This window comes from Ovis canadensis, chromosome 11 (assembly GCF_042477335.2).
Source record: "Ovis canadensis isolate MfBH-ARS-UI-01 breed Bighorn chromosome 11, ARS-UI_OviCan_v2, whole genome shotgun sequence".
Classification (NCBI taxonomy): Eukaryota; Metazoa; Chordata; class Mammalia; order Artiodactyla; family Bovidae; genus Ovis; species Ovis canadensis.
In genome coordinates this window covers 69,792,913-69,816,059 of record NC_091255.1, presented here as the reverse complement: position 1 = coordinate 69,816,059, position 23,147 = coordinate 69,792,913, and the positions used below count along the sequence as shown (strand labels likewise).

The 23,147-nt window shown below is 52.9% G+C and overlaps 1 protein-coding gene and 1 long non-coding RNA gene across 7 annotated transcripts; both read left to right on the top strand.

The window, feature by feature from the left end:
* The first annotated feature begins 3,419 nt into the window (after positions 1-3,419).
* On the top strand, positions 3,420-10,732 carry LOC138414589 (uncharacterized). 2 transcript variants are annotated; one of them, XR_011246914.1, is made up of 3 exons: positions 3,420-3,513; positions 5,610-5,694; positions 7,462-10,732. It is a non-coding gene; the product is annotated as an uncharacterized lncRNA (long non-coding RNA). The 2 variants fall into 2 exon arrangements; XR_011246915.1 differs by lacking the exons at positions 3,420-3,513; positions 5,610-5,694 and adding an exon at positions 6,040-6,211.
* A 1,325-nt stretch (positions 10,733-12,057) lies between these two features.
* On the top strand, positions 12,058-20,626 carry AMZ2 (archaelysin family metallopeptidase 2). 5 transcript variants are annotated; one of them, XR_011246913.1, is made up of 10 exons: positions 12,089-12,190; positions 12,364-12,536; positions 12,689-12,778; positions 13,517-13,799; positions 14,477-14,650; positions 14,751-14,879; positions 17,898-18,061; positions 18,981-19,114; positions 19,412-19,588; positions 20,429-20,626. XR_011246913.1 is itself a non-coding variant. In XM_069542327.1 (10 exons), the coding sequence occupies exons 4-10, from the start codon at positions 13,517-13,519 to the stop codon at positions 20,582-20,584; spliced, it is 1,212 nt and encodes a 403-aa protein (XP_069398428.1). In that variant the 5' UTR covers positions 12,089-12,190; positions 12,364-12,536; positions 12,689-12,778; the 3' UTR covers positions 20,585-20,626. The 5 variants fall into 5 exon arrangements, 4 of the variants coding, with proteins under 4 accessions (XP_069398429.1, XP_069398428.1, XP_069398431.1 ...); XM_069542327.1 differs by having other exon boundaries at positions 17,898-18,056; XM_069542330.1 differs by lacking the exon at positions 18,981-19,114 and having other exon boundaries at positions 17,898-18,056.
* The last annotated feature ends 2,521 nt before the right edge of the window (positions 20,627-23,147 follow it).

Genomic DNA, 23,147 nt, shown 5'->3' with positions numbered 1-23,147 from the left:
CCCTTTTTCCAGACTCACTTCCCCTTTGCCTCTTCTCTCTCTTCTGCCCAGAAGAAGCCACCGAGGACACGTCACTCTTTCCCCTGACTTTGCATGCGTTCAGGTCACTCCTTCCACCTCGTGACACTGTGGGGCAGCCAGAGGTCGCCCCGGCGAGGAGTCCTTCTTCATCCGGCCCCATCCGGCCAGTGCCATCCTCAACCCTCTGATCTCGGGAGGCTTGGAGACCTCCGCAGGGCTCTGTGCTCTGCTCTGGCTTGGGTGGTTAGATGTACTATAAGGCTTCCCAGGCGACTCACTCACCTTCCAGTACAGGAGATGTGGGTTGGATCCCTGGGTGGGGAAGACCCTCTGAAGAAGGAAATAGCAACCCACTCCAGTATTCTTGCCTGGAGAATCCCATGGACAGAGGAGCCTGGTGGGCTGCAGTCCATGGAGTCACACAGAGTCAGACACTGTAGTCACGCAGTGTACTCTACACTGCAAGCCCCCTGAAGACAGAGACTGGGAGCACCCAGCCTCTTCTCTCCTGGAGCCACCCAGCGCCACGCCGCGCAGAGGGAGATATTATCTGTTTGTGTGGATATGTGTCCTTGTGCATAAAGAGTGACTGTGCTTACCTTCCCAGAACTGCAAAAGCGTTCCCAAGGGCACCACCCACTCCCAAAATTTGGAAACAGGGAAATAACATTTTTGTGTTTTATTTTTAATGTTTTAAATTTTTGTTTCATGCCGGGGGTATCGTTGACTTACAACGTTGTGTTAGTCTCCGGTGGACAGCTGAGTGATTCCGCCTTACACACACGTGCATCCGCTCTTCAGGTTCTGTCTCCGTACCGGTTATTACAGAGCAGAGCTCCCTGCGCTGCTGAGCAGATCCTCACTCACTGCCCCTTTTACACACTGCAGTGTGTCTGTGCTAACCCCACACCCCGATTTACCCCACATTCCCCCGGGGCAGCCACAAGTTTGTTTTCAGAGTCTGTGAGTCTGTTTCTGCTTTGTAAATAAATCTTTTTAGAGTCCACATATAAGTGATATTGTATGATATTTGTTTGTCTCTGTCTGACTCGCTTCCGTTAGTGTGACCGTCTCTGGGTCCATCCATGTTGCTGCAAATGGCACTATTCCATTCTTTTTATGACTGAGCAAAATTCCATTGTAGATACAGACCACGTCTTCTTTACCCACTTATCTGGCGATCGGCGTTTCGGCTGTTTCCATATTTTGGCTATTGCAAGCAGTGTTGCTGTGAACATTGGGGTGCATGTGTCTTTTTGAATTACGGTTTTCTTCGAAGACATGCCCAGGAGTGGGATTGCCTACAGTCATATCGCCCTGAATATGCCCAATCTCCTTGATCTTGGAAGCTACGCAGGGTCAGGCCTGGTTAGTCCGTGGAAGGGGTGAAATAAGATTTCTCATGGACATAGACTGGCCAGATACAGCAAAGAAAAGAGGATGCCCAGGTTATTAGAATTTCAGATCAACAACAAATGCTGTTTTGGTCTAAGTATGTTCCATACAATATTTGGGACATACACATGAGAAATCATTCACTGTTGATCTGAAATGTAAATGTAACTAAGAACCCTGTCTTGTATCTGGCAGCCCTGCCTGGAGGGTTAAAGTATAACACTAACACGTGCAGATTGGAGCAAAGTCAAGGTCACCTTAGGGAGTCAGCATGGGTCCTTCAGCAAGACCTGGCTGTAACTGCAGACTGTAAAAAGAGCACATTGACATCAAGACTTCAAACCTCTTGTAACACATCTCAGGAACATGCTGGTCAGAAAGGGGATTGGTCAGTGATGGAAAGTGCACAGTCAAAGTGACAAGCTTTGGTCACTCCAAGTTTGTCCAAGAAAATCCACTTGGAGGTCAGGAGTAGCTCTGATCCCTCGCGTCTCTGGGGGGCAGGGGTCATTGGCGGTCACCTGACAGATTCCCCTGGCTTTCGGAGAAGAACTGTTGTGATTCGGGGAGTGAATGTGCTGAGCCGGGCGCTACTCCTCCAAGGGTGGCACTAACTAACCCTGGGGTTTATTCCTCCCCGTCCACTCTGTGAACTTGACCCTGACCCATCCTCCACGTGCTGGGTCAGCCCAGTGGGGCAGCCGGTGGCAGCGCCCACGTCCTCGAGGTCCAGCCAGGAGCACTGAAGGAGTGCTTCCTCTGTGCTGTGTAACTCGAACAGGAGGTCTCCCTCCAGCCTCAGTGAAGTCTCTCAGTGGCACCTGACTCTGCAACCCCATGGGCTGTAGCCCACCAGGCTCCTCCATGGGTGGAATTTTCCAGGCAAGAGTACTGGAGCGGATTGCCATTTCCTTCTCCAGGGGATCTTCCTGACCCGGGGATGGAACCCAGGTCTCCCGTATTGCACGCAGACGCTTTACCGCCTGAGCTACCCAAGAAGCCTCAGCCTCAGGGACAAGGAAACAGAGAGCTTTCGTAATCCCCTGTAAGGGGCGTGGCTGGGACTCAAGCCGGTGGATTCTTCCTATGGAAATTGACTATTAACATTTCCGCCAACATCTTTTTAAAACAATTAAAAAATTTTAATACTGATTTTTAAAGCCCTTTCCATTTATAGTATCACAAAATAATTGGCTGGATTCCTCTGTGGTACAACACATCCTTGTAGCCTGTCTCACACCCGGTAGGTTGCACCCCACGCTCCCCCTTACCTTGCTCCTCCCAACCCCACTGGTCACCCCTAGTTTGTTTAGACCCATGACTCTGCCTCTTTTTTTGCCAAAAGTCTTTTTAAAACACATGCACACCCGTGTTTTTATGTAAGTTTGTTGTCTAGTCACTCACTCTTGTCTGACTCTTTGCAACCCCGTGGACTGCAGCCCACCAGGCTACGGTCCTTCTGTCCATAGGATTCTCCAGGCAAGAATACTGGAGTGGGTTGCTATTTCCCTCTCCAAGGGATCTTCCCAACTCAGGGATCAAACTGGTATTTTGTATATTGGCAAGCGGATTCTTTACCACTGAGCCACCTGGGAAACCCTTTTATATAAATAGGCTCAAGTTACACACACACACACACACACACACACACACAGAGTTTTGAAACTTAAAAAGAAAATCCAGCTGGATCTTGGGGTGTCCTTCTCTGTCTGTTCTCCTAAAGGCCCGGCCACAGAATCCGGAAGAGAAAAGCCTTCTATGTGATCCAACACCTTGACAATTCAGAAAATAAGCTCAGGAAGACTCCAGAGAGGAAATCCAAATATTTAGGAGGCAGAAATATTTGCCCTTGAAAGAAAGGAATGCCACACGCCCTCTCCCACCCAGGCCCAACCATCAAAGGCTGTTCCTCTCTCGGCCCCTTTACGGAGTCCTCCCCGTGAAGTTGACTTTTGCCCCCTGTGTGTTTTACAAGTGGACTGAAGTCATGTGAATTGCCGTTTGTGACGACTGACTCAGGTGACCAGGCCGGATCCTGAATCAACAGAGGCGTGTATTTAAGAGGGGAGACTCCGGGCCAGAGCAAACGCCAGAGAAGTGAGTTCAGGGGAGTCAGAGCGGGGAGACGCCGCAGGCTGTGTTCTCCTGCAGTTTCCGAAGCCCATTGCTGTCGGGACTGCACACTCACCCTCCCGGATGAAAAGGACTTCAGGTCACCGCTGTCTTGTCATGAGGATGCGCATATCCTCAGAGCAGTCTCACGAGGGACCTTGGCCTTGAGCCTTAAACACCCAGTGACTCACGTCAACAGGCTGTGTGTCAGACAGTTCCCACAATTAGAACCTGTGACCCACGCGTCCGCCCACGAGGCCGCATCACAAGAGCTTGTCGTGAGCGTGGGTTTTTTTAGCAAAAACTGACCTGTTGAAATGTCAGGGCTTTGGGCTTTGGGGTTTTGTGGGACTGTTCTTGTCAGAGTCAACTTTGGATTCTATACGGTTCATTGAAAGGGGCATTTTCCAAGTCTTTAAAAATATATTTATACATATATATGTGGCTTCCCAGGCGGTGCAATGGTAAAGAATCCTCCTGCCAAGGCAGGAGATGCAAGAGACAAAGGTTCGTTCCCTGGGTGGAGAAGCTCCCCTGGAGTAGGAAATGGCAATTTGCTCCAGTGTTCTCGCCTGGAAAATTCCATGGACAGAGGAGCCTGGCAGGCTACAGTCTATGGGGTCGCCAAGAGTCTCAGACACGACTGAGCGCAGGACAGCAGCAGCATGCTATTTATTCCCTTGTCTTCAGCCGTGCTGGGCCTCGCTTTCTCTAGTTGTGGCGACTGGGGGCTCCTCTCCAGCTGGGGCGTGCGGCAGCTTCTCTTGTTCCTGAACGCAGGCTCTGGGCGGCAGGGGCTTGTGGGGTCTTCCCCGACCAGGGATCAAACCCGGGTCTCCTGCACTGGCCAGCAGATTCTTTACCACTGAGCCACCAGGGAAGTCCCTTTCCCAGTCCTCATTCACCTCGTCTGCAGCCCTGTGGAGGGGAGGTTCTTATGGTCCCATTTTGTGGATGACGACACTGAGGTTCAGGGAGGCAGAGCATCTTCCCTGAGATGCGAGGTGGGGTAGGGGCGTGTCTCACCCGAAGCCAAGTTTCCTGACACGGACTCCAGGTCCTCCCTCCTGCTGTCCGGGCCTCCAGGCCACTGTGAACGAGGTCGGTTGCATCCTCGTGGTCAGTACGGAGTTCAAGCCACACACAGCCAAGGTCGCGGTCCTGACCTCATTCCCCACAGCCCCAGTGCCTGCAGGGGTGACTGGAGCCGGTGCAGCCTGGAGAGAAGGTGACCCAGAAAAGCCAGGAGGGAACTTCAGAAGCAGAGGCAGCTCCGTGGTGTCAGATGCGGGGCGACAGGCCGACAGACGAACCCGCTTTGTTGTGACTTTGTGCTTTGGGGACGTTTTGTCCCCTCAACCCAGACTGCCTGCACGGGCCAGGCCTACTCCTCCAGGACTCAGCCCAAAACATCGCCCCCCACCATGGAAATGTCGCTTTTGACTAAAATATAATAGTCTCATGATTTTTTAAAAAACCACATACAATAACAAGTTTTTAAACTTGTTTTTATACACACATGTAGAATGGATAAGTAAATTTCATACTTAACACTAGTAACGTACTTATTTTTGTACTCACAGATTATATATATAAAACACGCCAATTTGTATATAGAAATGTCAAACATCCAAATGGTATTGCACTACCTACAGGTTTTGTATCTCATTTTCACTTACTTTATAATGGATATATCTGATATCAAAAGTATGGATTTACATAAAATATTTCTGAAAATGAATAGCTTAAAAATATAAAACTAGTAAATGCTCCTTGCAAGAAAAAATGTAAACAGTACAAAAGTATATTAAAATAGATAGCGCAGACAGCCTTCCTTCTGGAGAATCATTAACATTCTGGCAAATACTTTTACACATGTATACACCTATGTTTTTATTTGAAAAAACGCAAGTTATATATATGGTTTTGAAAACTTAAAAAAAAAATTCAGCTGGATCTTGGCAACATCTTTCCATGTGGATAGCTGAGATCAATCTTTTTAAAGACTGCATATTCTCCTGTGAGATTATCACTTGCTTTACTTGGCTGAAACACTAATGACGAACGCTTTTTTTTTTCAGGGTTTTCAAATGATAAATGATGCTGTGAAGAACATCCTTGGAGGCAGAGAATTCTCTCTGGAAAAAGAAAGACATGGATTGACAGGTCAGTCTGTACAAGTTCTCCTTGAAAATGCACAGCATGGAGACGTCTGCTTGTCCAGCCAGTGCTCCCGGGTTGTCTCCCGGCGGGATCAGGACCGCTTCTGCTCCTCGCCTCCTCTCCCGTCCCTTCCACGTTTCTGGGAGAAGCATGCCTCACTGGTGTCTACTGTCACTCGGACTCCAGGAGAAAGGCATGTTTATGCCCCACAAGAAACGAGTGCTTTCTAACCGCGCAGGTGCCCCCTGACGTCTCCCTTTCCTGTCTGCTTCACGCCACCCTCTGCCCTCCAGCAGCGTCTCACAGCCGCCCTCCGTCCCTGAGTTAACCCAGCTGCGCCCGGGCTGCAGGGGGCGGGGTGCTGTCTGGCGTGGAGAGCGGGCGCGGCTTGAGGCCCAGGGTGGCCCCCGGGAGGGCACCTCCGGGAACACAGGCTGGCATCGTCAGGAGCGGACTGGATTCCAGCTCCTGCGAGAAGCCGCGAAGACCACACCCGGGCAGAGAGGCTTCGCGGGCTCAGGTGCGTCTGAACCGCGCCCCGGCCCCGCGCCTCCGCGTTCCTTCCACCTCCGGGCAGGCGGCCCTGATGACCTGGCCGGAGAGAAGCCGGCGGCTTCTGGCGGCCGCCCCCGCCCCCGCCCCCGGGACGGCCGAGGGCACAGCGGTGTCTTCGGCGTTTCCACCGAGGTCACTGGCCTAGTGGCTTGCTGGCTGTTTCGTCTGTGCTGAGACACTTCCTCTTTCATTTGCGTCTCATCCGCGCCCACCCCCGGCCCCCCCGCCGCCCGCCCGCCTTCCTGGAGACTGAAAAAGGGGAACGTGAGAGAAAACCGTGACTCTCAGATGCGGCTCCAGCGCGGAGACGGTGCCGTGATTTCAGGAGGGGCGGGCGGGCGCGCGGGGCGGGGGGCGGGGCGCCCTCCAGCGGCCCGAGGTCAGCCTCCTCACTCACTGCCCCAGCGCCCACCCAAGGGGTCCTCAATGCGCTCCTGGGGACCTGACTCCTGGGTTTCAGGAGTGACATTCTTAAAGTCAAAACCGAAGGCTGCCGTTCCTCATTTCCCTGGGTTTGTTCATTTGCAGGACAGACACACACACACCTGTGTCTGTATACATGTGCACGCACACACACACACACGCAGATTGTGGCAGCTTTGGGAAACAGTCTGAGGCTCAGAAAATAGCTTGCCTGACAAGATATCAAAGAGCTGCAGAAAGAGGCCGCAGCACCCGAGGCCGGGGTGGCGGACTGCTCTGCAGTGTGCCGCCGGGCTGATGATAAGCATCGGTTTGCTCCCGTTAGTTGAATCAGAACTGTAGCAGTTTGTTTGTTCCGGGAAACAGTAACTGAAGTCACAAATCATAAATAATGAAAGCTAGAAAAATCCCCTTTTAACCTAATGGACTCAAAGATGTCTTGCTTTTCATTTCTGCTAATGGCTTTGCTGCCTTGGCACCGCTGGAGCTGGTCCATTACAGGCGAACCGAGCCTCGGTTTGCAAACAGGATGGGGTCCAGAAAGTGATTTATAAGCTGGGTGTTTGGGACGCAGGATGTGTTTCCCTAGCAACTGTCCTTCCCAGTGTGCCTGGGTTCTCAACCTCACCGCGCGCGGTCCAGCCCCTAACGAACCTGGGCTCCGGGTCTTGGACCGCAGGTTGTCTGAATGCCAAGAGGGAGAAAACGAGTCAGCTCCTCCCTCCTCATGGAGCCCCAGCTCTGAGCACACTGGAAACATAGGTTAACTTTCTTTTCTGTCTTCCCTTCCAGTAATCAGGTAGAGATGTGAGAGCTGGACCGTAAAGGCTGAGGGTCGAAGAATTGATGCTTTTGAACTGTGGTTGTGGAGAAGACTCTTGAGAGTCCCTTGGACTGCAAGGAGATCCAACCAGTCAGTCCTAAAGGAAATCAACCCTGAATATTCATTGGAAGGACTGATGCAGAAGCTGAAGCTCCAGTACTTTGGCCACCTGATGTGAAGAGCCGACTGGTTAGAAAAGACCCTGATGCTGGGGAAGGTTGAGGCAGGAGGAGGGGCGACAGAGGGCGAGACGGTGGGATGGCATCACTGCCTCCATGGACATGAGTTTGAGCAAGTTCCAGGAGGTGGTGAAGGACAGGGGAGCCTGGCGTGCTGCAGTCCACGGGGTCACAAAGAGTGGGAGACGACTGAGCGACTGAACACCACCACCTCCCTTGAGGAATCCAGGTCCCAGTGCCCTAGACCCCTGGATCACAGCACCCACCCCAACCTGACTTACCTGCTCTGGGCTGCTTTCCTGCTGAGGGACTCTGTAACCTCAAACTACCCACTTTTCCCCACCTCCTGACCCAACTTCCATTTCCTCAGTGATTGATAATCAGATGAGAGCTGGAAGAAAAGCAAACTGAGCAGGGGGATGCTTACTAGCAGCCGAATGACTGAAACTCTCTAAGCCCCTCACTGCACTCTCGTGTTAAAATGAGCTGCTCGTGAGAGCCATCGTGGGCAGGAAGGTAAAGGAGTGGAAACTTGGGGTTAAGGACTCAGAATCTTCACACTGACGCGCCTCTCGTGAGTGACTGACGCTGGCAGCGGTTAGGAAATGACCTTTCCTTGGGAAGAACACGGTTGCAGGTTCAGACACCCGGGGATCTCCCCCCAGTGAATCAGCGGGTTCTCTGCCAGTTCACGGCCGTGAAACCTCAGTGAATAAGCCACTTTTATGCACACAGAACCCTCGACCAGCTTTTTGTGCCTAAGATAACATCTCAACAGACAGCCAAGGACCACCAGCTGTTTGTGGAACATTCGAACATCAAAGCAAAAGACCCGAGTACCGGAAACAGCAAAACAAAACTTCAAAAGTAGCGTAGTTAGTCTCTGTAGAGGGATAAGAGGCGACCTTTTACCCCTGAAGGGAGAGAAGGTGCAAAATAAACAATTAGAAGGAGAAAGGGCTTTGGGCTCTTGAAGAGTAGAATGTCTGAAAATACCTATTCAGAAGAAAGGACAGTGGATGAGAACGTCAGAAAATTGTACAGAAAGACAGATGGGAAAATAGGAACGGAAAGAAAATGAGGGGATCCATCCTGAAATCCCCATATCTGGGGTGGGGGGGGCAGAATTGGAGAGAAGAGAATTATAAAGAAATAATACGAGAAAATCTCAGGATGGAAGGATAAGCATCTCAAGATTGAAGGGCCCAGACCTCCCTGCCAGTGCAGGGCACGTGGGTCCCATCCCTGGTCAGGGGAAATCCCACACGCCGTGGAGCAACTAAGCTGCGGCACCGCAACTGCGGAGCCCACAGGCCTAGAGCCTGTGCCTTGCCAGAGAAGGCGCTGCTGCGAGCAGCCTGCGCCCCCAAGCTAGAGAGAAGCCCCTACTCGCGGCGACTAGAGGAAACAGTGGTGTCTGCTGTGTGCGACCCCAAGGACTGCAGCCCACCAGGCTCCTCCGTCCATGGGATTCTCCAGGTAGGAACACTGGAGAATAGCCACTCACTTCACAAGAAAGCCTGTGCTACAGCCGACAGGCAGCGCAGCACACCCCGCCCACCAAAAGCAAGATAAAAAGACATACAGAGTGTCTTTTGAAAAAGAAGACTGAAGGGCCCAATGAGTGAGCAATAAAATGAAGATGGGGCAAACCTCTCAGACTAGGACACATCTTTAAAAACTTAAAAACTTGAGTTCTTCAGCACGCCAAGGACAAAGAGAAAATCGTAAGATGTCCCTCAAAAAATTAGGTATTATTAATAACATACCAAGGATGAGGCGTCAGAGTGACATCACTGGAATCAGGAAGAAATTAAAGAGTCATCACGGTTCTGAGAGGAGACGACTTCAGCCTAAAATCCCACATCAATCCAGGGAGACTGTCAGTCAGGGATGAGGGCAGAACAAAAACATTTCAGATCCGCAGGATTTCCAAATGTTTACCTATATGTGGAACATTCTGAAAGAGGTGGGAATACCAGACCACCTGACTTGCCTCTTGAGAAACCTATATGCAGGTCAGGAAGCAACAGTTAGAACTGGACATAGGACAACAGACTGGTTCCAAATAGGAAAAGGAGTATGTCAAGGCTGTATGTTGTCACCCTGCTTATTTAACTTATATGCAGAGTACACCATGAGAAACACTGGGCTGGAAGAAGCACAAGCTGGAATCAAGATTGCCGGGAGAAATATCAATAACCTTAGATATGCAGATGACACCACCCTTATGGCAGAAAGTGAAAAGGAACTAAAAAGCCTCTTGATGAAAGTGAAAGAGGAGCGTGAAAAAGTTGGCTTAAAGCTCAACATTCAGAAAACGAAGATCATGGCATCTGGTCCCATCACTTCATGGGAAATAGATGGGGAAACAGTGTCAGACTTTATTTTTGGGGCTCCAAAATCACTGCAGATGGAGATTGCAGCCATGAAATTAAAAGACGCTTACTCCTTGGAAGGAAAGTTATGACCAACCTAGATAGCATATTCAAAAGCAGAGACATTACTTTGCCGACTAAGGTCTGTCTAGTCAAGGCTATGGTTTTTCTAGTGGTCATGTATGGGTGTAAGAGTTGGACGTGAAGAAGGCTGAGCGCCGAAGAATTGATGCTTTTGAACTGTGGTGTTGGAGAACTCTTGAGGGTCCCTTGGACTGCAAGGAGATCCAACCAGTCCATTCTGGAGATCAGCCCTGGGATTTCTTTGGAAGGAATGATGCTGAAGCTGAAACTCCAGTACTTTGGCCACATCATGCGAAGAGTTGACTCGTTGGAAAAGACTCTGATGCTGGGAGGGATTGGGGGCAGGAGGAGAAGGGGATGACAGAGGATGAGATGGCTGGATGGTATCACTCACTCGATGGAAGTGAGTCTGAGTGAACTCCGGGAGTTGGTGATGGACAGGGAGGCCTGGCGTGCTTCGATTCATGGGGTCGCAGAGAGTCGGACACGACTGAGCGACTGAACTGAACTGAACTTTATTCCAAAACCCGGCTGGGGGCAGTGCCACTGCATTTCTTTATCTTTCTAATTTTGTTAAAAATTTTCTTTTTGGACAAGGATGACTGGCACACAGACTCATTTCTAATCAGGAGAACCTCTTCCAAGAGGTTACTTGGCAGTGGCAGGACAGAGGCTTGGAATGAAAACCTGAATTTAGAGGTATTTTTGAGTGAATGCTGGGGCGGGGGAAGAGGTGAAAGTGAAGTGAAAGTCACTCAGTCATGTCTGACTCTTCCAGACCCCATGGGCTAGTTCATGGAATTCTCCAGGCCAGAATACTGGAGTGGGTAGCCTTTCCCTTCTCCAGGGGAGCTTTCCAACCCAAGGATCATACCCAGGTCTCCCACATTGCAGGTGGATTCTTTACCAGCTGAGCCACAAGGGAAGCCCAAGAATACTGGAGTGAGTAGCCTATCCCTTTTCCAGCAGGTCTTCCCGGCCCAGGACCCAGGAATGGAACCAGGGTCTCCTGCATTGCAGGCGGATTCTTTACCAGGGAAAGCTGAGCCACCAGGCAAGGTGGGGAGGAGAGAGGGGCAGCAGGGATGTCTGGAGTTAGGTGCCGGGAGTCGGGCGCCCCTTTAGGACAGATATGAAAAAAGGTATAGGGAAACGGTTATAAAGGGTTAGGAAAGCCTGTTCCCCGGGCTTCCCTGTAGGAAGCTGCCAGGACAGAGGGGCTGCGAGCGCATGAACTGGAGGGAGAGTGAAGGGAGCCGGTCAAAGAGGAGGGAGGAGGAGGCGGACAGGAGACCCCCACGTCGAAGGGGAAGGGCCGGGGAGCGGATGCGGCCAGCCGTCTCCTGGGCAGCACTCGGCCTCCGCCAGCACAGCATCCGCACAGGCCGACGCGGGGATGAGCTGGCCGTGCGAATGGGCAGCACCGGGCTGGGCCGGGGAGCCTGCCCTTTGATCCCGCGCCTTTTCAGCCTGCCCAGGCGCTCGGGATCGGAGCTGCTCCTTCCGTCCTGCACTCTGAGGCGGCGGGGCTTAAGTCCCACCAAGGAGCGCGTCCCGGGAAAGAGAGGCCCGGCCCGGGTCGCGTGCCCCGGACGCCACCTCCCCGCCTAGGCCGCGCGTCCACCCGAGGACTCGCTCCCGCGCCGGGGACTCGTCTCGCCTGGGGCGCCGCTCGCACCCACGGCCCGCCCGGCACGCGCACGAACAGCTGACCCCGCGGCGCAGGCGTGGCCGGACAGCGGCGCCCCCGGACGGCAGCGCGGAAAGGGGAGCACGGGGCATATCTCGGCGCCTGGTCGCCCCCTCGCGACCGCGCTTCGCTCGACGGCGCAGGGGCAGCAGCGGCCACTAGTACTCGGGCTCCGCGCCTGCGGGACGGCCTCTCGCGGGGCGTGGCGGGCGCGGAGGGGCGGGGCGACGGAGCGTGCGTGAGGGGGCGTGGCGGAGCGGGGAGCGCAGGGGCGTGGCAGTGCGCGGAGGGGCGGGGCACGGCGCAGGCGCGATGCGCACGGGCCTGGGGCAGCTGCCGGGGGCGGGAGGCGTTGACGCCCTGCGGGGTGAGGATGACGGGAGCGCTGGTGGAGGAGGGGACAGTCGCGTTCAAGCCGCGGGGGAGAGTGTGAAAGGAGCCGCCGCCGCGGCGGGCGCGGGGGCGCGTCTCGGGGGAGCCGGGCTCGGCCGGGCATCCGGAGGCGGCCTCTGACCCCTGACGTCGCCGTTTTCCCCGCAGGGTGGCGGCTCCCGCGCAGGCGCAGACGGGCCGGCCCCGTGAGGCGGGGCCGCGGCAGGAGCCGCCCCGCCGGTGAAGGTGGGCCGACCGGACGGGGCTGGGCCCCACAGCGGCGGTGAGGACCCGTCTCTGCTTCCAGGCGAGCCCCGCCGAGAGAGAGCTTCGTTCTGGAGGTGGCCCTGGACCCCGGAGTTCAGCCCTCAACGGGGACAGCCATTCGCTAAAAATCTCCCCCCACCCCCATCGTTAAACTGCAGAAAACCCGGTTAGGCAGCGCGGCGGGCTCTGCACGCTGACGTCCCGTTTCTCTCCTTCCCTCACCCAGTCCCCGCGGGGAGCAGCTGAGAGCCGGTCACGTCACGCGGAGGGATGGCCTCTCTAGGGGACGCCCTGTGAGCGGAAGAGACCTGTCAGTGTGAGTCTGGCTCCTGGTCGGTCCCCTGACCGCCTCCCCAGGGTGACAACACCTCAGTGGCCGAGATCCGTTATCAGCCTGCAGCCAAGTTACAGAAACGCAGGACTTAACATGAGTTGCACTTCCCTTTGATCTGGAACGTCTTTGAGTCACGTGGGAAAGGATGTGTTTCACGTGGCTCTCTTGAGTCAGCTCCTAATATCATTACCCAAAGGGCGAGGAAATAGGGAATCGGGTCATGGCTTGGGGTGACCACGAATGTTTACGGTGGGAGCAGGTTCCCTAAGAGGTGGAGGAATGAATCTCATGATTGTCTTTCCACTCTTTCAGATACCCTCCCCAAGAAATTGACTTTTTTATTTTTTTAATTTGGCTGCTGTTGGGTTCTCGTTACATCACACAGTATGTTCCTTGCGACCTGTGAGATCTTTCATTGGGCCTCATAGACTGTCTAGTTGTGGCTCACAGGCTTAGTTGCTCCGAGGCATGTGGGATCTTATGCTTGACTCGGTATGGAAGCTGCGTCTCCTGCGTTGCAAGTCAGATTCTTAACCACTGGACCACCAGGGAAGTCCCCCTAAGAAACTGATTAGAAACGGTGGGAGCAGGCAGCTGTCTGGTGATGACGCCCAGGCATTAGCGATCAGTCATTCCATTCTCGGGGGAAGTAAGTGATGTCTGTAAAGACCCCAGTTTGGATATGCATGTTCTGTGTGACCACGTGTGTCCTTCTGGCAGATGCAAACAGTACGGCACTCTGAACACACCCTGAAGACGGCCCTCATCTCAAAGAACCCAGAGCTTGTGAAGCAGTATGAGCAGTTGGACCCCAGGGAGCAGCGCTTGCTGAACGAGGCCTTCCGGCCAGGCAGCGATCTCTTTGGACCCATTACTTTGCATTCACCATCGGACTGGATAATCTCCCATCCTGAGGCTCCCCAAGACTTTGAAGAGTTTTTCAGTGATCTTCACAGAAAGAGCCCTTCTTCAGGGAAGCAGACTATTTACATACAGTGCATTGGTGCGTCTTGCCAATACGCTGGGTTTGGTTTGGTTTTGTAATGGTGCTGTTGCTATGGACAGTTTGCCTTGTCCATCTCATTCAAGAGGGCAGTTTGTATAATCATTTTTGGCATTCGTTCCCACAGTGGAAGTTTGGTAACCAAACTGCCTTGAGAGAGGTGGGTTTGTTTTTTTAAGCAAAACTGTGTTTATTCACTGGCGGTGCTGGTTCTTCGTAGCTGCACCTTGGCTTTCTCTAGCTGGGGCAAGCAGGGCCTGCTCCCTAGCTGCGGTGCCTGGGTTTCTCACTGGCGCCCCGTTGGAGAACACAGGCTCTAGGGCACGCGAGCCTTGCTAGTTGCAACACGTGGGCTGGGTAGTCTCTGCTCCCGAGCTGTCGAGCATGGGCTCAGGAGTTGTGGCACGTCGGCTTAGTTGCTCCCAGGCCCCGGGGATCGTCACAGACCACGGATCCAGCCTGTGTCTCCTGCATGGGCAGGCGGGTTCCTTACCATTGAGCCACCAGGGAGTCAGGTTTTCTCTCTAATCTGTGTTCACCTTAGTGAACGGTAACTATGTATTGAAAATTTAGAGTTGGTCTGTTCCTAATTCCCCGTTTCTGACTGTAGACTGGGGTAAAGACTGTTCTGATCATCTCAAAATTTCTCTTTAAATTTTCTTCTGTATCTGTCATAGGATTGCTGGGAAACACCAGAAGTATCAGTGAAGAATATTTGAAATGGCTCAAGGGCTACTGTGAAGCCTTCTTCTATGGATTGACAGTCAAACTCCTAGAGCCGATTCCTGTCTCTGCAACCAGGTGTTCCTTTAGAGTCAACGATAGCACGCGGAACCTTCAGATTCATGCAGGTGAACTGGGCAGCCTTACAGCTTGAATTGAGTAAAGTATATAGGTATATGTACACACACACATAAATATATCTTAAACATACTTTTTTTTTTAAAATAGGGCAGATCCTGACGTTCTTAAAAAAGAAGAAACCGGAAGATGCCTTTTGTGTTGTGGGAATAACGATGATCGATCTTTACCCAAGAGATTCCTGGAATTTTGTCTTTGGACAGGCCTCTTTGACAGAGGGTATTCCTTTTTGACATTGTTGGTAGAAATTTGCTCAGCTTGAGACTCTTTGTGAAGATTTTGAAAGAGAGAAAAAATTCCAACCAATTACAGTGTTTTTTCCCCTTCCAATTACAGTTTAGATGTGAGGGCCTTGTAGTATTTCTGGTGCAGCATCCTGACATAGTGGAAAGGATGCTCTGGATAAGCCCTGATGATCTGGGTCCCTTCCCTTCCGCCCAGCTCTGCCGTTCACTGCCTGCACCACCTTGGAGCTAATAATACCTGTTTTGCTGTGTTGTTTTGAGATAATTTACATAAAAGTGCTGATCCATAGAAAGTGTGTACTTATGGTTGGCACATGTGCAGACAGTCAGCGCAGCAGATGGCGAATGTAGGTAGCTGAGTGACAAGGTGGATTAAGTAAGGGTTTTTGAACTGTCATTAATGGAAGCAGAAACGCCGCTAGTTGTTTTTAAGCCCTTTCCGTAGTAGTCTCGTTAGATGAGGTCGCTGTGCACTGGTTTATAAGTGTGCGCCTCACATCCTGTGTCTCAGAACAGACGCTTTGTTATTGACGGTCAGCTTCAGTCTTTGACTTGAAATGAGCTTAGCTGTGGCTCACGGGGAGCCCTGCATTTTAACACTGGGGAGGAAAAGGCTGTATAGGGAAGTCATTTTTGCCTATTTGGGTTTTTTTTTTTTTTTTTGCCTTCTCTCCACTTCTCCCACCCTTCCATTTCTGCTCTTGTTTTCCTGCCTACATCCCTCAGGATCTAAGACAGGTTCGAAGGGGAGAAGTCCACTGAGCTGGGGGGCATGGTTGCCCGCTGGCGTTCTGGGGGCAGGAGCAGCTAGCAGGGGCTGGGCTGTGCGAGCTCAGGGTTCACAGACGGACTGTCAGTCTGGAGTGTGTGAGCCCCAGGGTGGCAGGGTGGGGAGCTCTCGCTACCAAGGGCTTCCCCCCGTCAGGTCCCCCTCTTCGCCATTCATCGGATCTGGGGCCTGGGGTGCTGGGGGGCCTCTTTTTCTACCCTTGCTTCATTCCCGTTCTCCGTTTGTAGTCTTCATAGCCCTTCAGCCCTACACCCACTAAGCCACGGGGCTTCCCAGGTGGCAGTAGCGGTAAAGAATCCCCTGCCAGTGCAGGAGACACAGAGATGCAGGTTAGATCCCTGGGTTGGGAAGATCCCCTGGAGGAGGAAATGGCAAGCCACTCCAGTTTTCTTGCCTGAACAATCCCATGGACAGAGGAGCCTGGCGGGCTGCAGTCTGCGGGGCTGCAAAGAGTCGGACACGACTGAGTGACTGAGCCCGAGGCAGTACCCATGCCCGCCCGCCCGCCGTGACCCGCTTGTGCTCTCTGAGGCCTGGGTCAGTGCTGTCAAGCCTTCTGTCAGAAAACAAAGAGTGAACCAAAAAGTTGTATGAAACAAATCCTTTACTATTAACCTGAGAGAAACAGAACCATTAAAAATTTTTAAACAATATTTATCTAGATATTGTTAACCAGTTTGTCTTATGCATTTGAGGAGGTCAGGAAGCATTCTCCCCAAGTGTTTCTGCTTCGTTTTTTTTCCCCAATAAGTTTCTTAAATTTTGCGTGGCGTGAGAGAAGACGGAATGAGGGAGCAGGGTGGCTGTGCCCTGCGGTGAGGGGGATCTCCTTACTGCAGGTCACTTTGTTCTCAGCAGGTTTATAAAGATAGGTATTTTAAAACTCAGATATTTAATTACTCAGGGAAATAATGTATTTGTAGGATTATTAGAAAAAAAAATGTCTTGCTCAAGGTATTATGGGCTTCCCTGGTGGCTCAGTTGGTTAAGAACCTGCCTGCAATGCAGGAGACCTGGGTTCGATCCCTAGGTTGGGAAGATCCCCTGGAGAAGGAGCGGCTACCCACTCCAGTATTCTGGCCTAGAGAATTCCATGGACTGTCCATGGGGTCACAAAGAGTCAGACAGGACTGAGCGACTTTTACTTTGAAAGGTATTGTAGTGAAGTGTGCCAACTTTTGTTTGGTCAAAGGACGTCACTTGAGGGTGAGTAGGTTTAGTTTTTTCTAAACTTCTAGAACATCCTCTTCCCTATATTTCAAATATGGAGGTGGGGTGAGGCGCATTCTCTTTGGATCAAATTTAGGTTTGACAAACTTACTATGAATTCATTTCCTTAACGAAAAGTTCCTTATTACTTTCAAACTAGCAACTAAAAGAGAAGCCTGCGTGAAAGAGACCGTGTAAACCAGCTGGACTGTAAAGCAGTCGCCATGTGGCGTGAGGCGTGTGTGTGTCTGTCCCCATGCACAGAGATGGCTGAGACCAACTGAAGTGTCACAGGAAGTCAGTTACAGGCGTGTTTGTTCTGGTCACTGGCGCCAGCCGTAGAGAGAGCTGTGCTGTTTACAGATGGGAGGATGGGGGAGGTTCTTCAGTCTGAAAGTGGGGTGCAAGTGTGGTCTCCAAGGTGTTAGGGGGCAGCAGAGGGAAGAGGAAAGGACAGGCGCCTTAGGGGAGTGCCTGCCCAGAGACCCATTTCCTGCAGTTTTCCAGGGAGACCATGAGTGCCCGTGGTCCTGACACCCTGCTGCTCCTTTTGGAATACTTGATTGGGGTGATTTAAGAAAATTGGTTTTTTTTTTTTTTTTTGGCTGCCCCACAAGGCTTGCAGGATCTTAGTTCCTCAAGCAGGGATTGAACCCAGGTCCTTAGCAGTGAAAGTGCAGACTCTAAACCACTGGACTGGCAAGGAATTCCTGAGAAAATAACTTACTTTATGGGGAAAAAGAAAACAAACTCTCTGGAACTTTCTTCTTCTGAAGAATTTGATCTCGAGGCCTGAGTTGTACAGAGCAGAGCAGGTTGGATGGCAGAGGACTCAGGAAGCTGGGGCCGGAGTCCCCTTGTCGGGCAGACCTCCCTGAGCCCGGGGGGCTGCGGGCATGCCCTGGCCAGGTGCCTAAGCGGGCCCTTAACTGGTAGTTCCCCCAGAGGAGGGAACCTTCCTCTCACCCTGTGCTGGCCTGTTGTTTTCCCCAGGTGTGGGGATATTCAGCTTTGCCAGGTACGGCACGGACTTCCACAGCTCACACTTCAAAGGCAAAGTGAAGAAGCTGGAGCGGAAGTCTTCGAGCGACTACTCGGTGTTCGATGACTACTACCTTCCCGAGGCCACCAGTGTGCTGCTGCTCCGCTCATGTAAGGTGCGCGGCTCTCGCGGCGCGGCAGCAGTGGCTTTTAGGAGATGGGAGTCCTTTGACGGCACACACCCCCAGTCCTGAAGGTCACTCTGTCAGTGCCTTGGCGTCGTCTATACACTTTTGCTGGATATCGCTTGACTGAAATTACCAATAAAAACAATTTAAATGGGGACACTCTCATAGTGACATGTGCAGCACCTGGGCCTGTTTTTTGTCCTGTAACACACAGCCTTGGCTGTGCCCACCTCCTCGCTGCTGCTGCTGCTAAGTCACTTCAGTCATGTCCGACTCTGTGACCCCATAGACGGCAGCCCACCAGGCTCCCCCGTCCCTGGGATTCTCCAGGCAAGAACACTGGAGTGGGTTGCCATTGCCTTCTCCAGCCCACCTCCTTACTGTTAGCTTAATTCCAGAGTTCATGGGCATCGAGTCAGGCTGCCCCACCGCCAGCCCCCAAGCCTGCAGGACCCCGCACCCTGGTTTCCCTTCCTGGAGAACAGGCCTCCTCTGGGCCTGCGCTGGCTCCCTCCCTGAGACTTCCCTCCCCAGGGCTTGGTCCTGCTGCCTGTCCTGACGCCTTCCCCATCCCGCTCTGAAAAGCCTGTCTCCTCGTGTCTGTCTGCTCCACGGCTGGAGACACGGGCTTCTCCGCATTCACTAGGGCTGTGTGTTGGGGTCGAGAACAACACCTGATGGAACAATGGTTTCTAAGTACAACTGACCCAAAGCAGCGTGGCTTCTAGCCTCGAGGGTCCATTCACACAGGTGTCTCTCTGACTCCATAAGTACCGCTACCCCGCATGGCCCAGGGAACCGTGGGTGCAGAAGGCTGGCTGTGCAGCTGGAGCAGAGTCTTGACCTTGTGGGTGTCGGGTGGGGCTCAGCTGAGCCTTCCCTGCCTTGACCACTTGTCATCATGCAGATCGAGCCCCTCCCCTCCCCGGCTGCCCCGGCATCTGGGGGAAGGGCCGCAGAACTGAGTTTCAGCGCGTCTCCCCCCCACCGTCTAGAACAGCGGTCTCCACCAGGGCGAGTTTGCCACCCAGGGCATATTGGGCAAGTCTGTAGACTTCTGGTTGTCCCAGCTGGGGAGGGGTGCTGCCAGCATCCAGGGGGTAGAGGCAGGGAGGCTGGCGCATAGGACCACCCCCTGACCCCTGGATGTCCCCGGAGGGAGGTGGAGCACCTGCCCGGGAAGCAGTGGTGCAGAGAGGAGGGCGGCAGACACGGGCAGGGGAGGGGCCAGCTGGCAGGCCCTGCGGCGAGCGGGCGGAGCGGGCTCCCCTAGACCCGCGTGTGGGTGAGCTCGCTCGCTGCTGCTGACGCGGGCGCCTCCGTGTGGCCGTCTTGCAGACTCTGACCCACGAGATCGGACACATCTTTGGCCTCCGGCACTGCCAGTGGCTCGCCTGCCTGATGCAAGGCTCCAACCACCTGGAGGAAGCCGACCGGCGCCCACTGGACCTCTGCCCCATCTGCTTACGCAAGCTGCAGAGTGCTGTTGGCTTCCGGCTCAGAGACCGGTGCAAAGTAAGTGGGGAAGTGGTTACGTAAGGAGCAAGCAACCAGTTGCTATTAGGCCCTTCTCTGGAGGTGATTTATCAGAGGAAGTTAGCACAGAGGTAAGCAGGATGCTGTGGTTTAAAAAAATGCAAAGAGATATCTTAACAGCTTTGACTTGCCTTATGCTTGGACCGCAGTGAGACCTGGTGAAGAGGTTTCTGCATTTGCTGTTTGTGTAGGGCCAGAGAGCTTGCCTTTGCAGAACACAGTGAAATACTGAAGAGCAAAGTTCATGTTTAAACACTAGAACTATGTGGAGGTGGTTTATCTTTCCAAATGTGGGGCAGCAGTGTGATACTCCTTAGGAGGAAGGGATGGTGTTGAGGAGGCAAGAATGTCCCTATGTCCACAGGTGCCCACAAACATGCCAGTGTATGCTGCGTACTGCATGGGTATGGCCCCCCACACGGGGGGCTGCAGTCCCTGTCTGCACGTGTGCATGCCTGCCAGCCCAGCGTGCACACTTAACTTCAGGCGTGGACACGTCCCCATGCACACTGCAGTGCCTCCTGCAACCCTTGGCAAGTCGAGAAGAGAAAACACCTTCAAACACGCGTGTCATTCCTTCTTATCTCCTGTCCCGTGCGTCCTGTGACTGTCCCGGGTGTGCACCGCAGGCGTGGTTCTGGTGCACACTCTGATGAGCGTGGTCTCTCCTTCACAACCAACTCTATCAGGTGGAACATCTTCGTGGGTGGCATCAGTCACCCATGCAGATCACATGATTTGGGAGATCCGGTTTTTCTCGTGCCTGAGTCTGTTCTGCTGTGATTTGTTCAAAGATGCATCTCTTCTCTGATTTTCCAGGCGCTGGTCAAGTGGATTGATGCCGAGTCCACCGACACTCCTAGAGTTACTCCAAAACACAGTCGTGAGGAGCTGGTAACTTTGCCAAAACCTGTGGAAGCCTTTAAAGAGTGGAAGGAGTGGATCACAAGATGCCTGGCTGTTCTCCAGAAATAAGGACCTTCAGTAGGAGTAATTCAAATAAACACGTGCACATCATGCTTTCGTTTGGCTGGAGTACTTCATTGGAATAAACTGATTCTGCGTTGGGTCTGGGCAGTGGAGTGGAGGTTTTCTGTTGTTTTTAACAGCAACTGAACTTTGAACTGTGGCTCATTTAGAATAAAAACTCAGAATTCTCTCTTACTCTGGTCTGAGGGAGCAAGCGTGTCATTCTTCAAATATGTTTATGTCTCATGAGAGGCGAGGACCAGCAGAAGTTAGTAAGTACACAGATCCTGTGAAAATAGCCATCTCTGACCTGAGAAAGGGTTTCTGAGGAGCGTCATTTCTGGGGGGTGACTGCTGGCTCAGGTTTAGAAAGAGGCTGCCCCTGTGGCCGGCCCGGCCTCATCACCCTCCATTCACATTCCTTCTGCTCATCTGCAGTCTCTTCCAGCCTCGGGCCCTCTGTGCCTCTTTTTTTCCTCTGCTGATGGTTAGCTGATCCCCGAAAGAAGCAACAGCTCACTTCAGTTTTTAGCAGCTCAACATGGAAGCTCCTCCCAAGAGTATTTGCAGGCGGCATTGACGGTGCCCGTCCTGCCCCGCTGTTGGTGCTTGTGGGGACGCCGCTGTTCTCAGCTTTCACAGACGGAGTCCTTTGCCAGGGGCCTTGCAGATAACGTGTCATGATTGTTGGCCAGTGCGAGCTCATACTGCTTGCTGGCGCGACAGGCTAGCAAACCAAGAGATGAGTTTTGGGGGCAAGGAATAGTGACTTTTCAGAAAGCCAGCCAGACCAAGAAGATGGTGGACTCGTGCCCAGCAGAGTTAGAAATCAGGCTGCGTTTGTACTAAAAGGGAAGGGGGTGTGGGTGGTGGTTGCAACTTCTTGGTGTCCAAATGCTTTGCTCTGGTAGCTGTCCACTTGAGTCACATCACCACCTTCTTACGAGCCTCCAACAGAACAGATGGTGCCCTCTGTTCTCCAGCGTTTCCTCTGTATATGGATAGAAAAATGGTACACCTTCAAAGGCCAGAGCCTTGAAAACGGGCTCTGCTGTGCACTTCTGGCCACAGGTCCGCACCTGGGGGCACGTGGGATCTGAGCTCCCTCACCAGGGCTGGAGCCTGCGCCCCCTGCCGGGGAAGTGTGGTCTCAGCCACCGGACTGCTGAGAGGGCCCCAGCACTCTTGGTAGCAACAGAGCGCAGAGGTCAAAGGAAAGGAGACCGTTCCAGCAGGGACTCAGATTTGCTCTTCCCTTTTAATCAATGGTGCTTGCAGCTGTGTGAGCTGCGCTCCTTCTCACAGCCTGGAGCAGGTGTCGGGTTTATGCCTGCAGTAATCTCCCGCTCCTCGGTGCTAATGTTTGCATGAGTGAGGGGCAGCGTGGGGCCGCTACCTGTGCGTCTGCCAGAAATGCTCACATCAGGCTGGGAACATGGGCTGGATGTCCAGAAGGGGAGCAGATTAAAAACCTGAGACCAGACAGACTGCTGGGTCCAGGAAATCTAGAAGCTAGAGCAAATCACGTGACCTGCATGCTGGCTGATGGACTTCCACTTCTCATTTAACCTGGAAGGTGAAACTAAAGGCAATTTTTATTTTCTCCCTTTTACGCCTGAATTCTAGCACTGTTGTTATTTACGCAGCTCGATTTAAAGCACATTTTAGAACGAAATCAATGGCTTCACCTCCAGACTCCTGCTCGGTGAACCTCTAGTCATTTAGAAAACGGTGGCTCGTCATTAAAACTAAGCGGAGGGCAGAGACCAGGTCTTCTAAGAAACACTGCAAAGGGGACCGAGCAGCATGGACTCTGATGGATCTGCTGCGGGTTTTATTTCCTCCCGGAGTTACGCTTTAGGTCTCCTCCATTCCCCCCAGTTTCCTTTCACTGCCCTGCAGGGTGGGCACAGTGTTAGTCCAGTAGGTCGGCTTTAGTTGCAGACCTACAAGAACTCAGATTCGACTAAATGTGTAAGGGGGCCGAGTTTCAGTTGTTTGGTGAAGACGTCAGTCTGCGCTGACTGCACCGTGAGACCAGCAACAAGGTCTGTTAAGAGGTCTGCTCCCTCCCGGCGCAGGCTGCAGTTCTGGCGTCTACTCTGCGATTGCCACTTGGGAGCCGTGTGTAAACGCATTGCATTACTTTTGGAACACTTCTTAGGGTTAAGTTAAACAATATAATTTGTTTCTTGCAATTAAAGTTAAAACACTATGGATAAATGTAGTTTTTAAAAATGATTATCACTTTATGACAAAACCTAGGCAGTTTTTCCTCTGCAAACGCTGAGCCAACAAGGTATTTGAGAGGAAAACATGAGTAACTTTCCACCTTGTGAACACCATTCTAGAAAACAGTCCGAAGCGTTCCCGGCGGCGCCCAGGGACTTAGCAGGGTCGCTCGGGTCACGGGAAGGGTCGGGGTCCAAGCTCAGGCCGCGGGGACTCTACGCGGAGGCCGAGCGCCGTCCCGACCCCGGCTGCGCCCCCGAGACGCCCGCGCCGCGAGCGCGCGCTCCCGCATCCCCGGCCCCGCGCCGCCCCGCGGCCCTCGCCTCCCCCGCCCCCC

Coding starts and splice junctions, on each gene's coding strand:
- AMZ2 (XM_069542327.1), top strand. CDS start 13,517: ATGCAAACAGTACGGCACTCTGAACACACCCTGAAGACGGCCCTCATC. Junction 14,651..14,750: donor GAACCTTCAGATTCATGCAG/GTGAACTGGGCA, acceptor TTTTTAAAATAG/GGCAGATCCTGACGTTCTTA. Junction 14,880..17,897: donor ACAGGCCTCTTTGACAGAGG/GTATTCCTTTTT, acceptor TGTTTTCCCCAG/GTGTGGGGATATTCAGCTTT.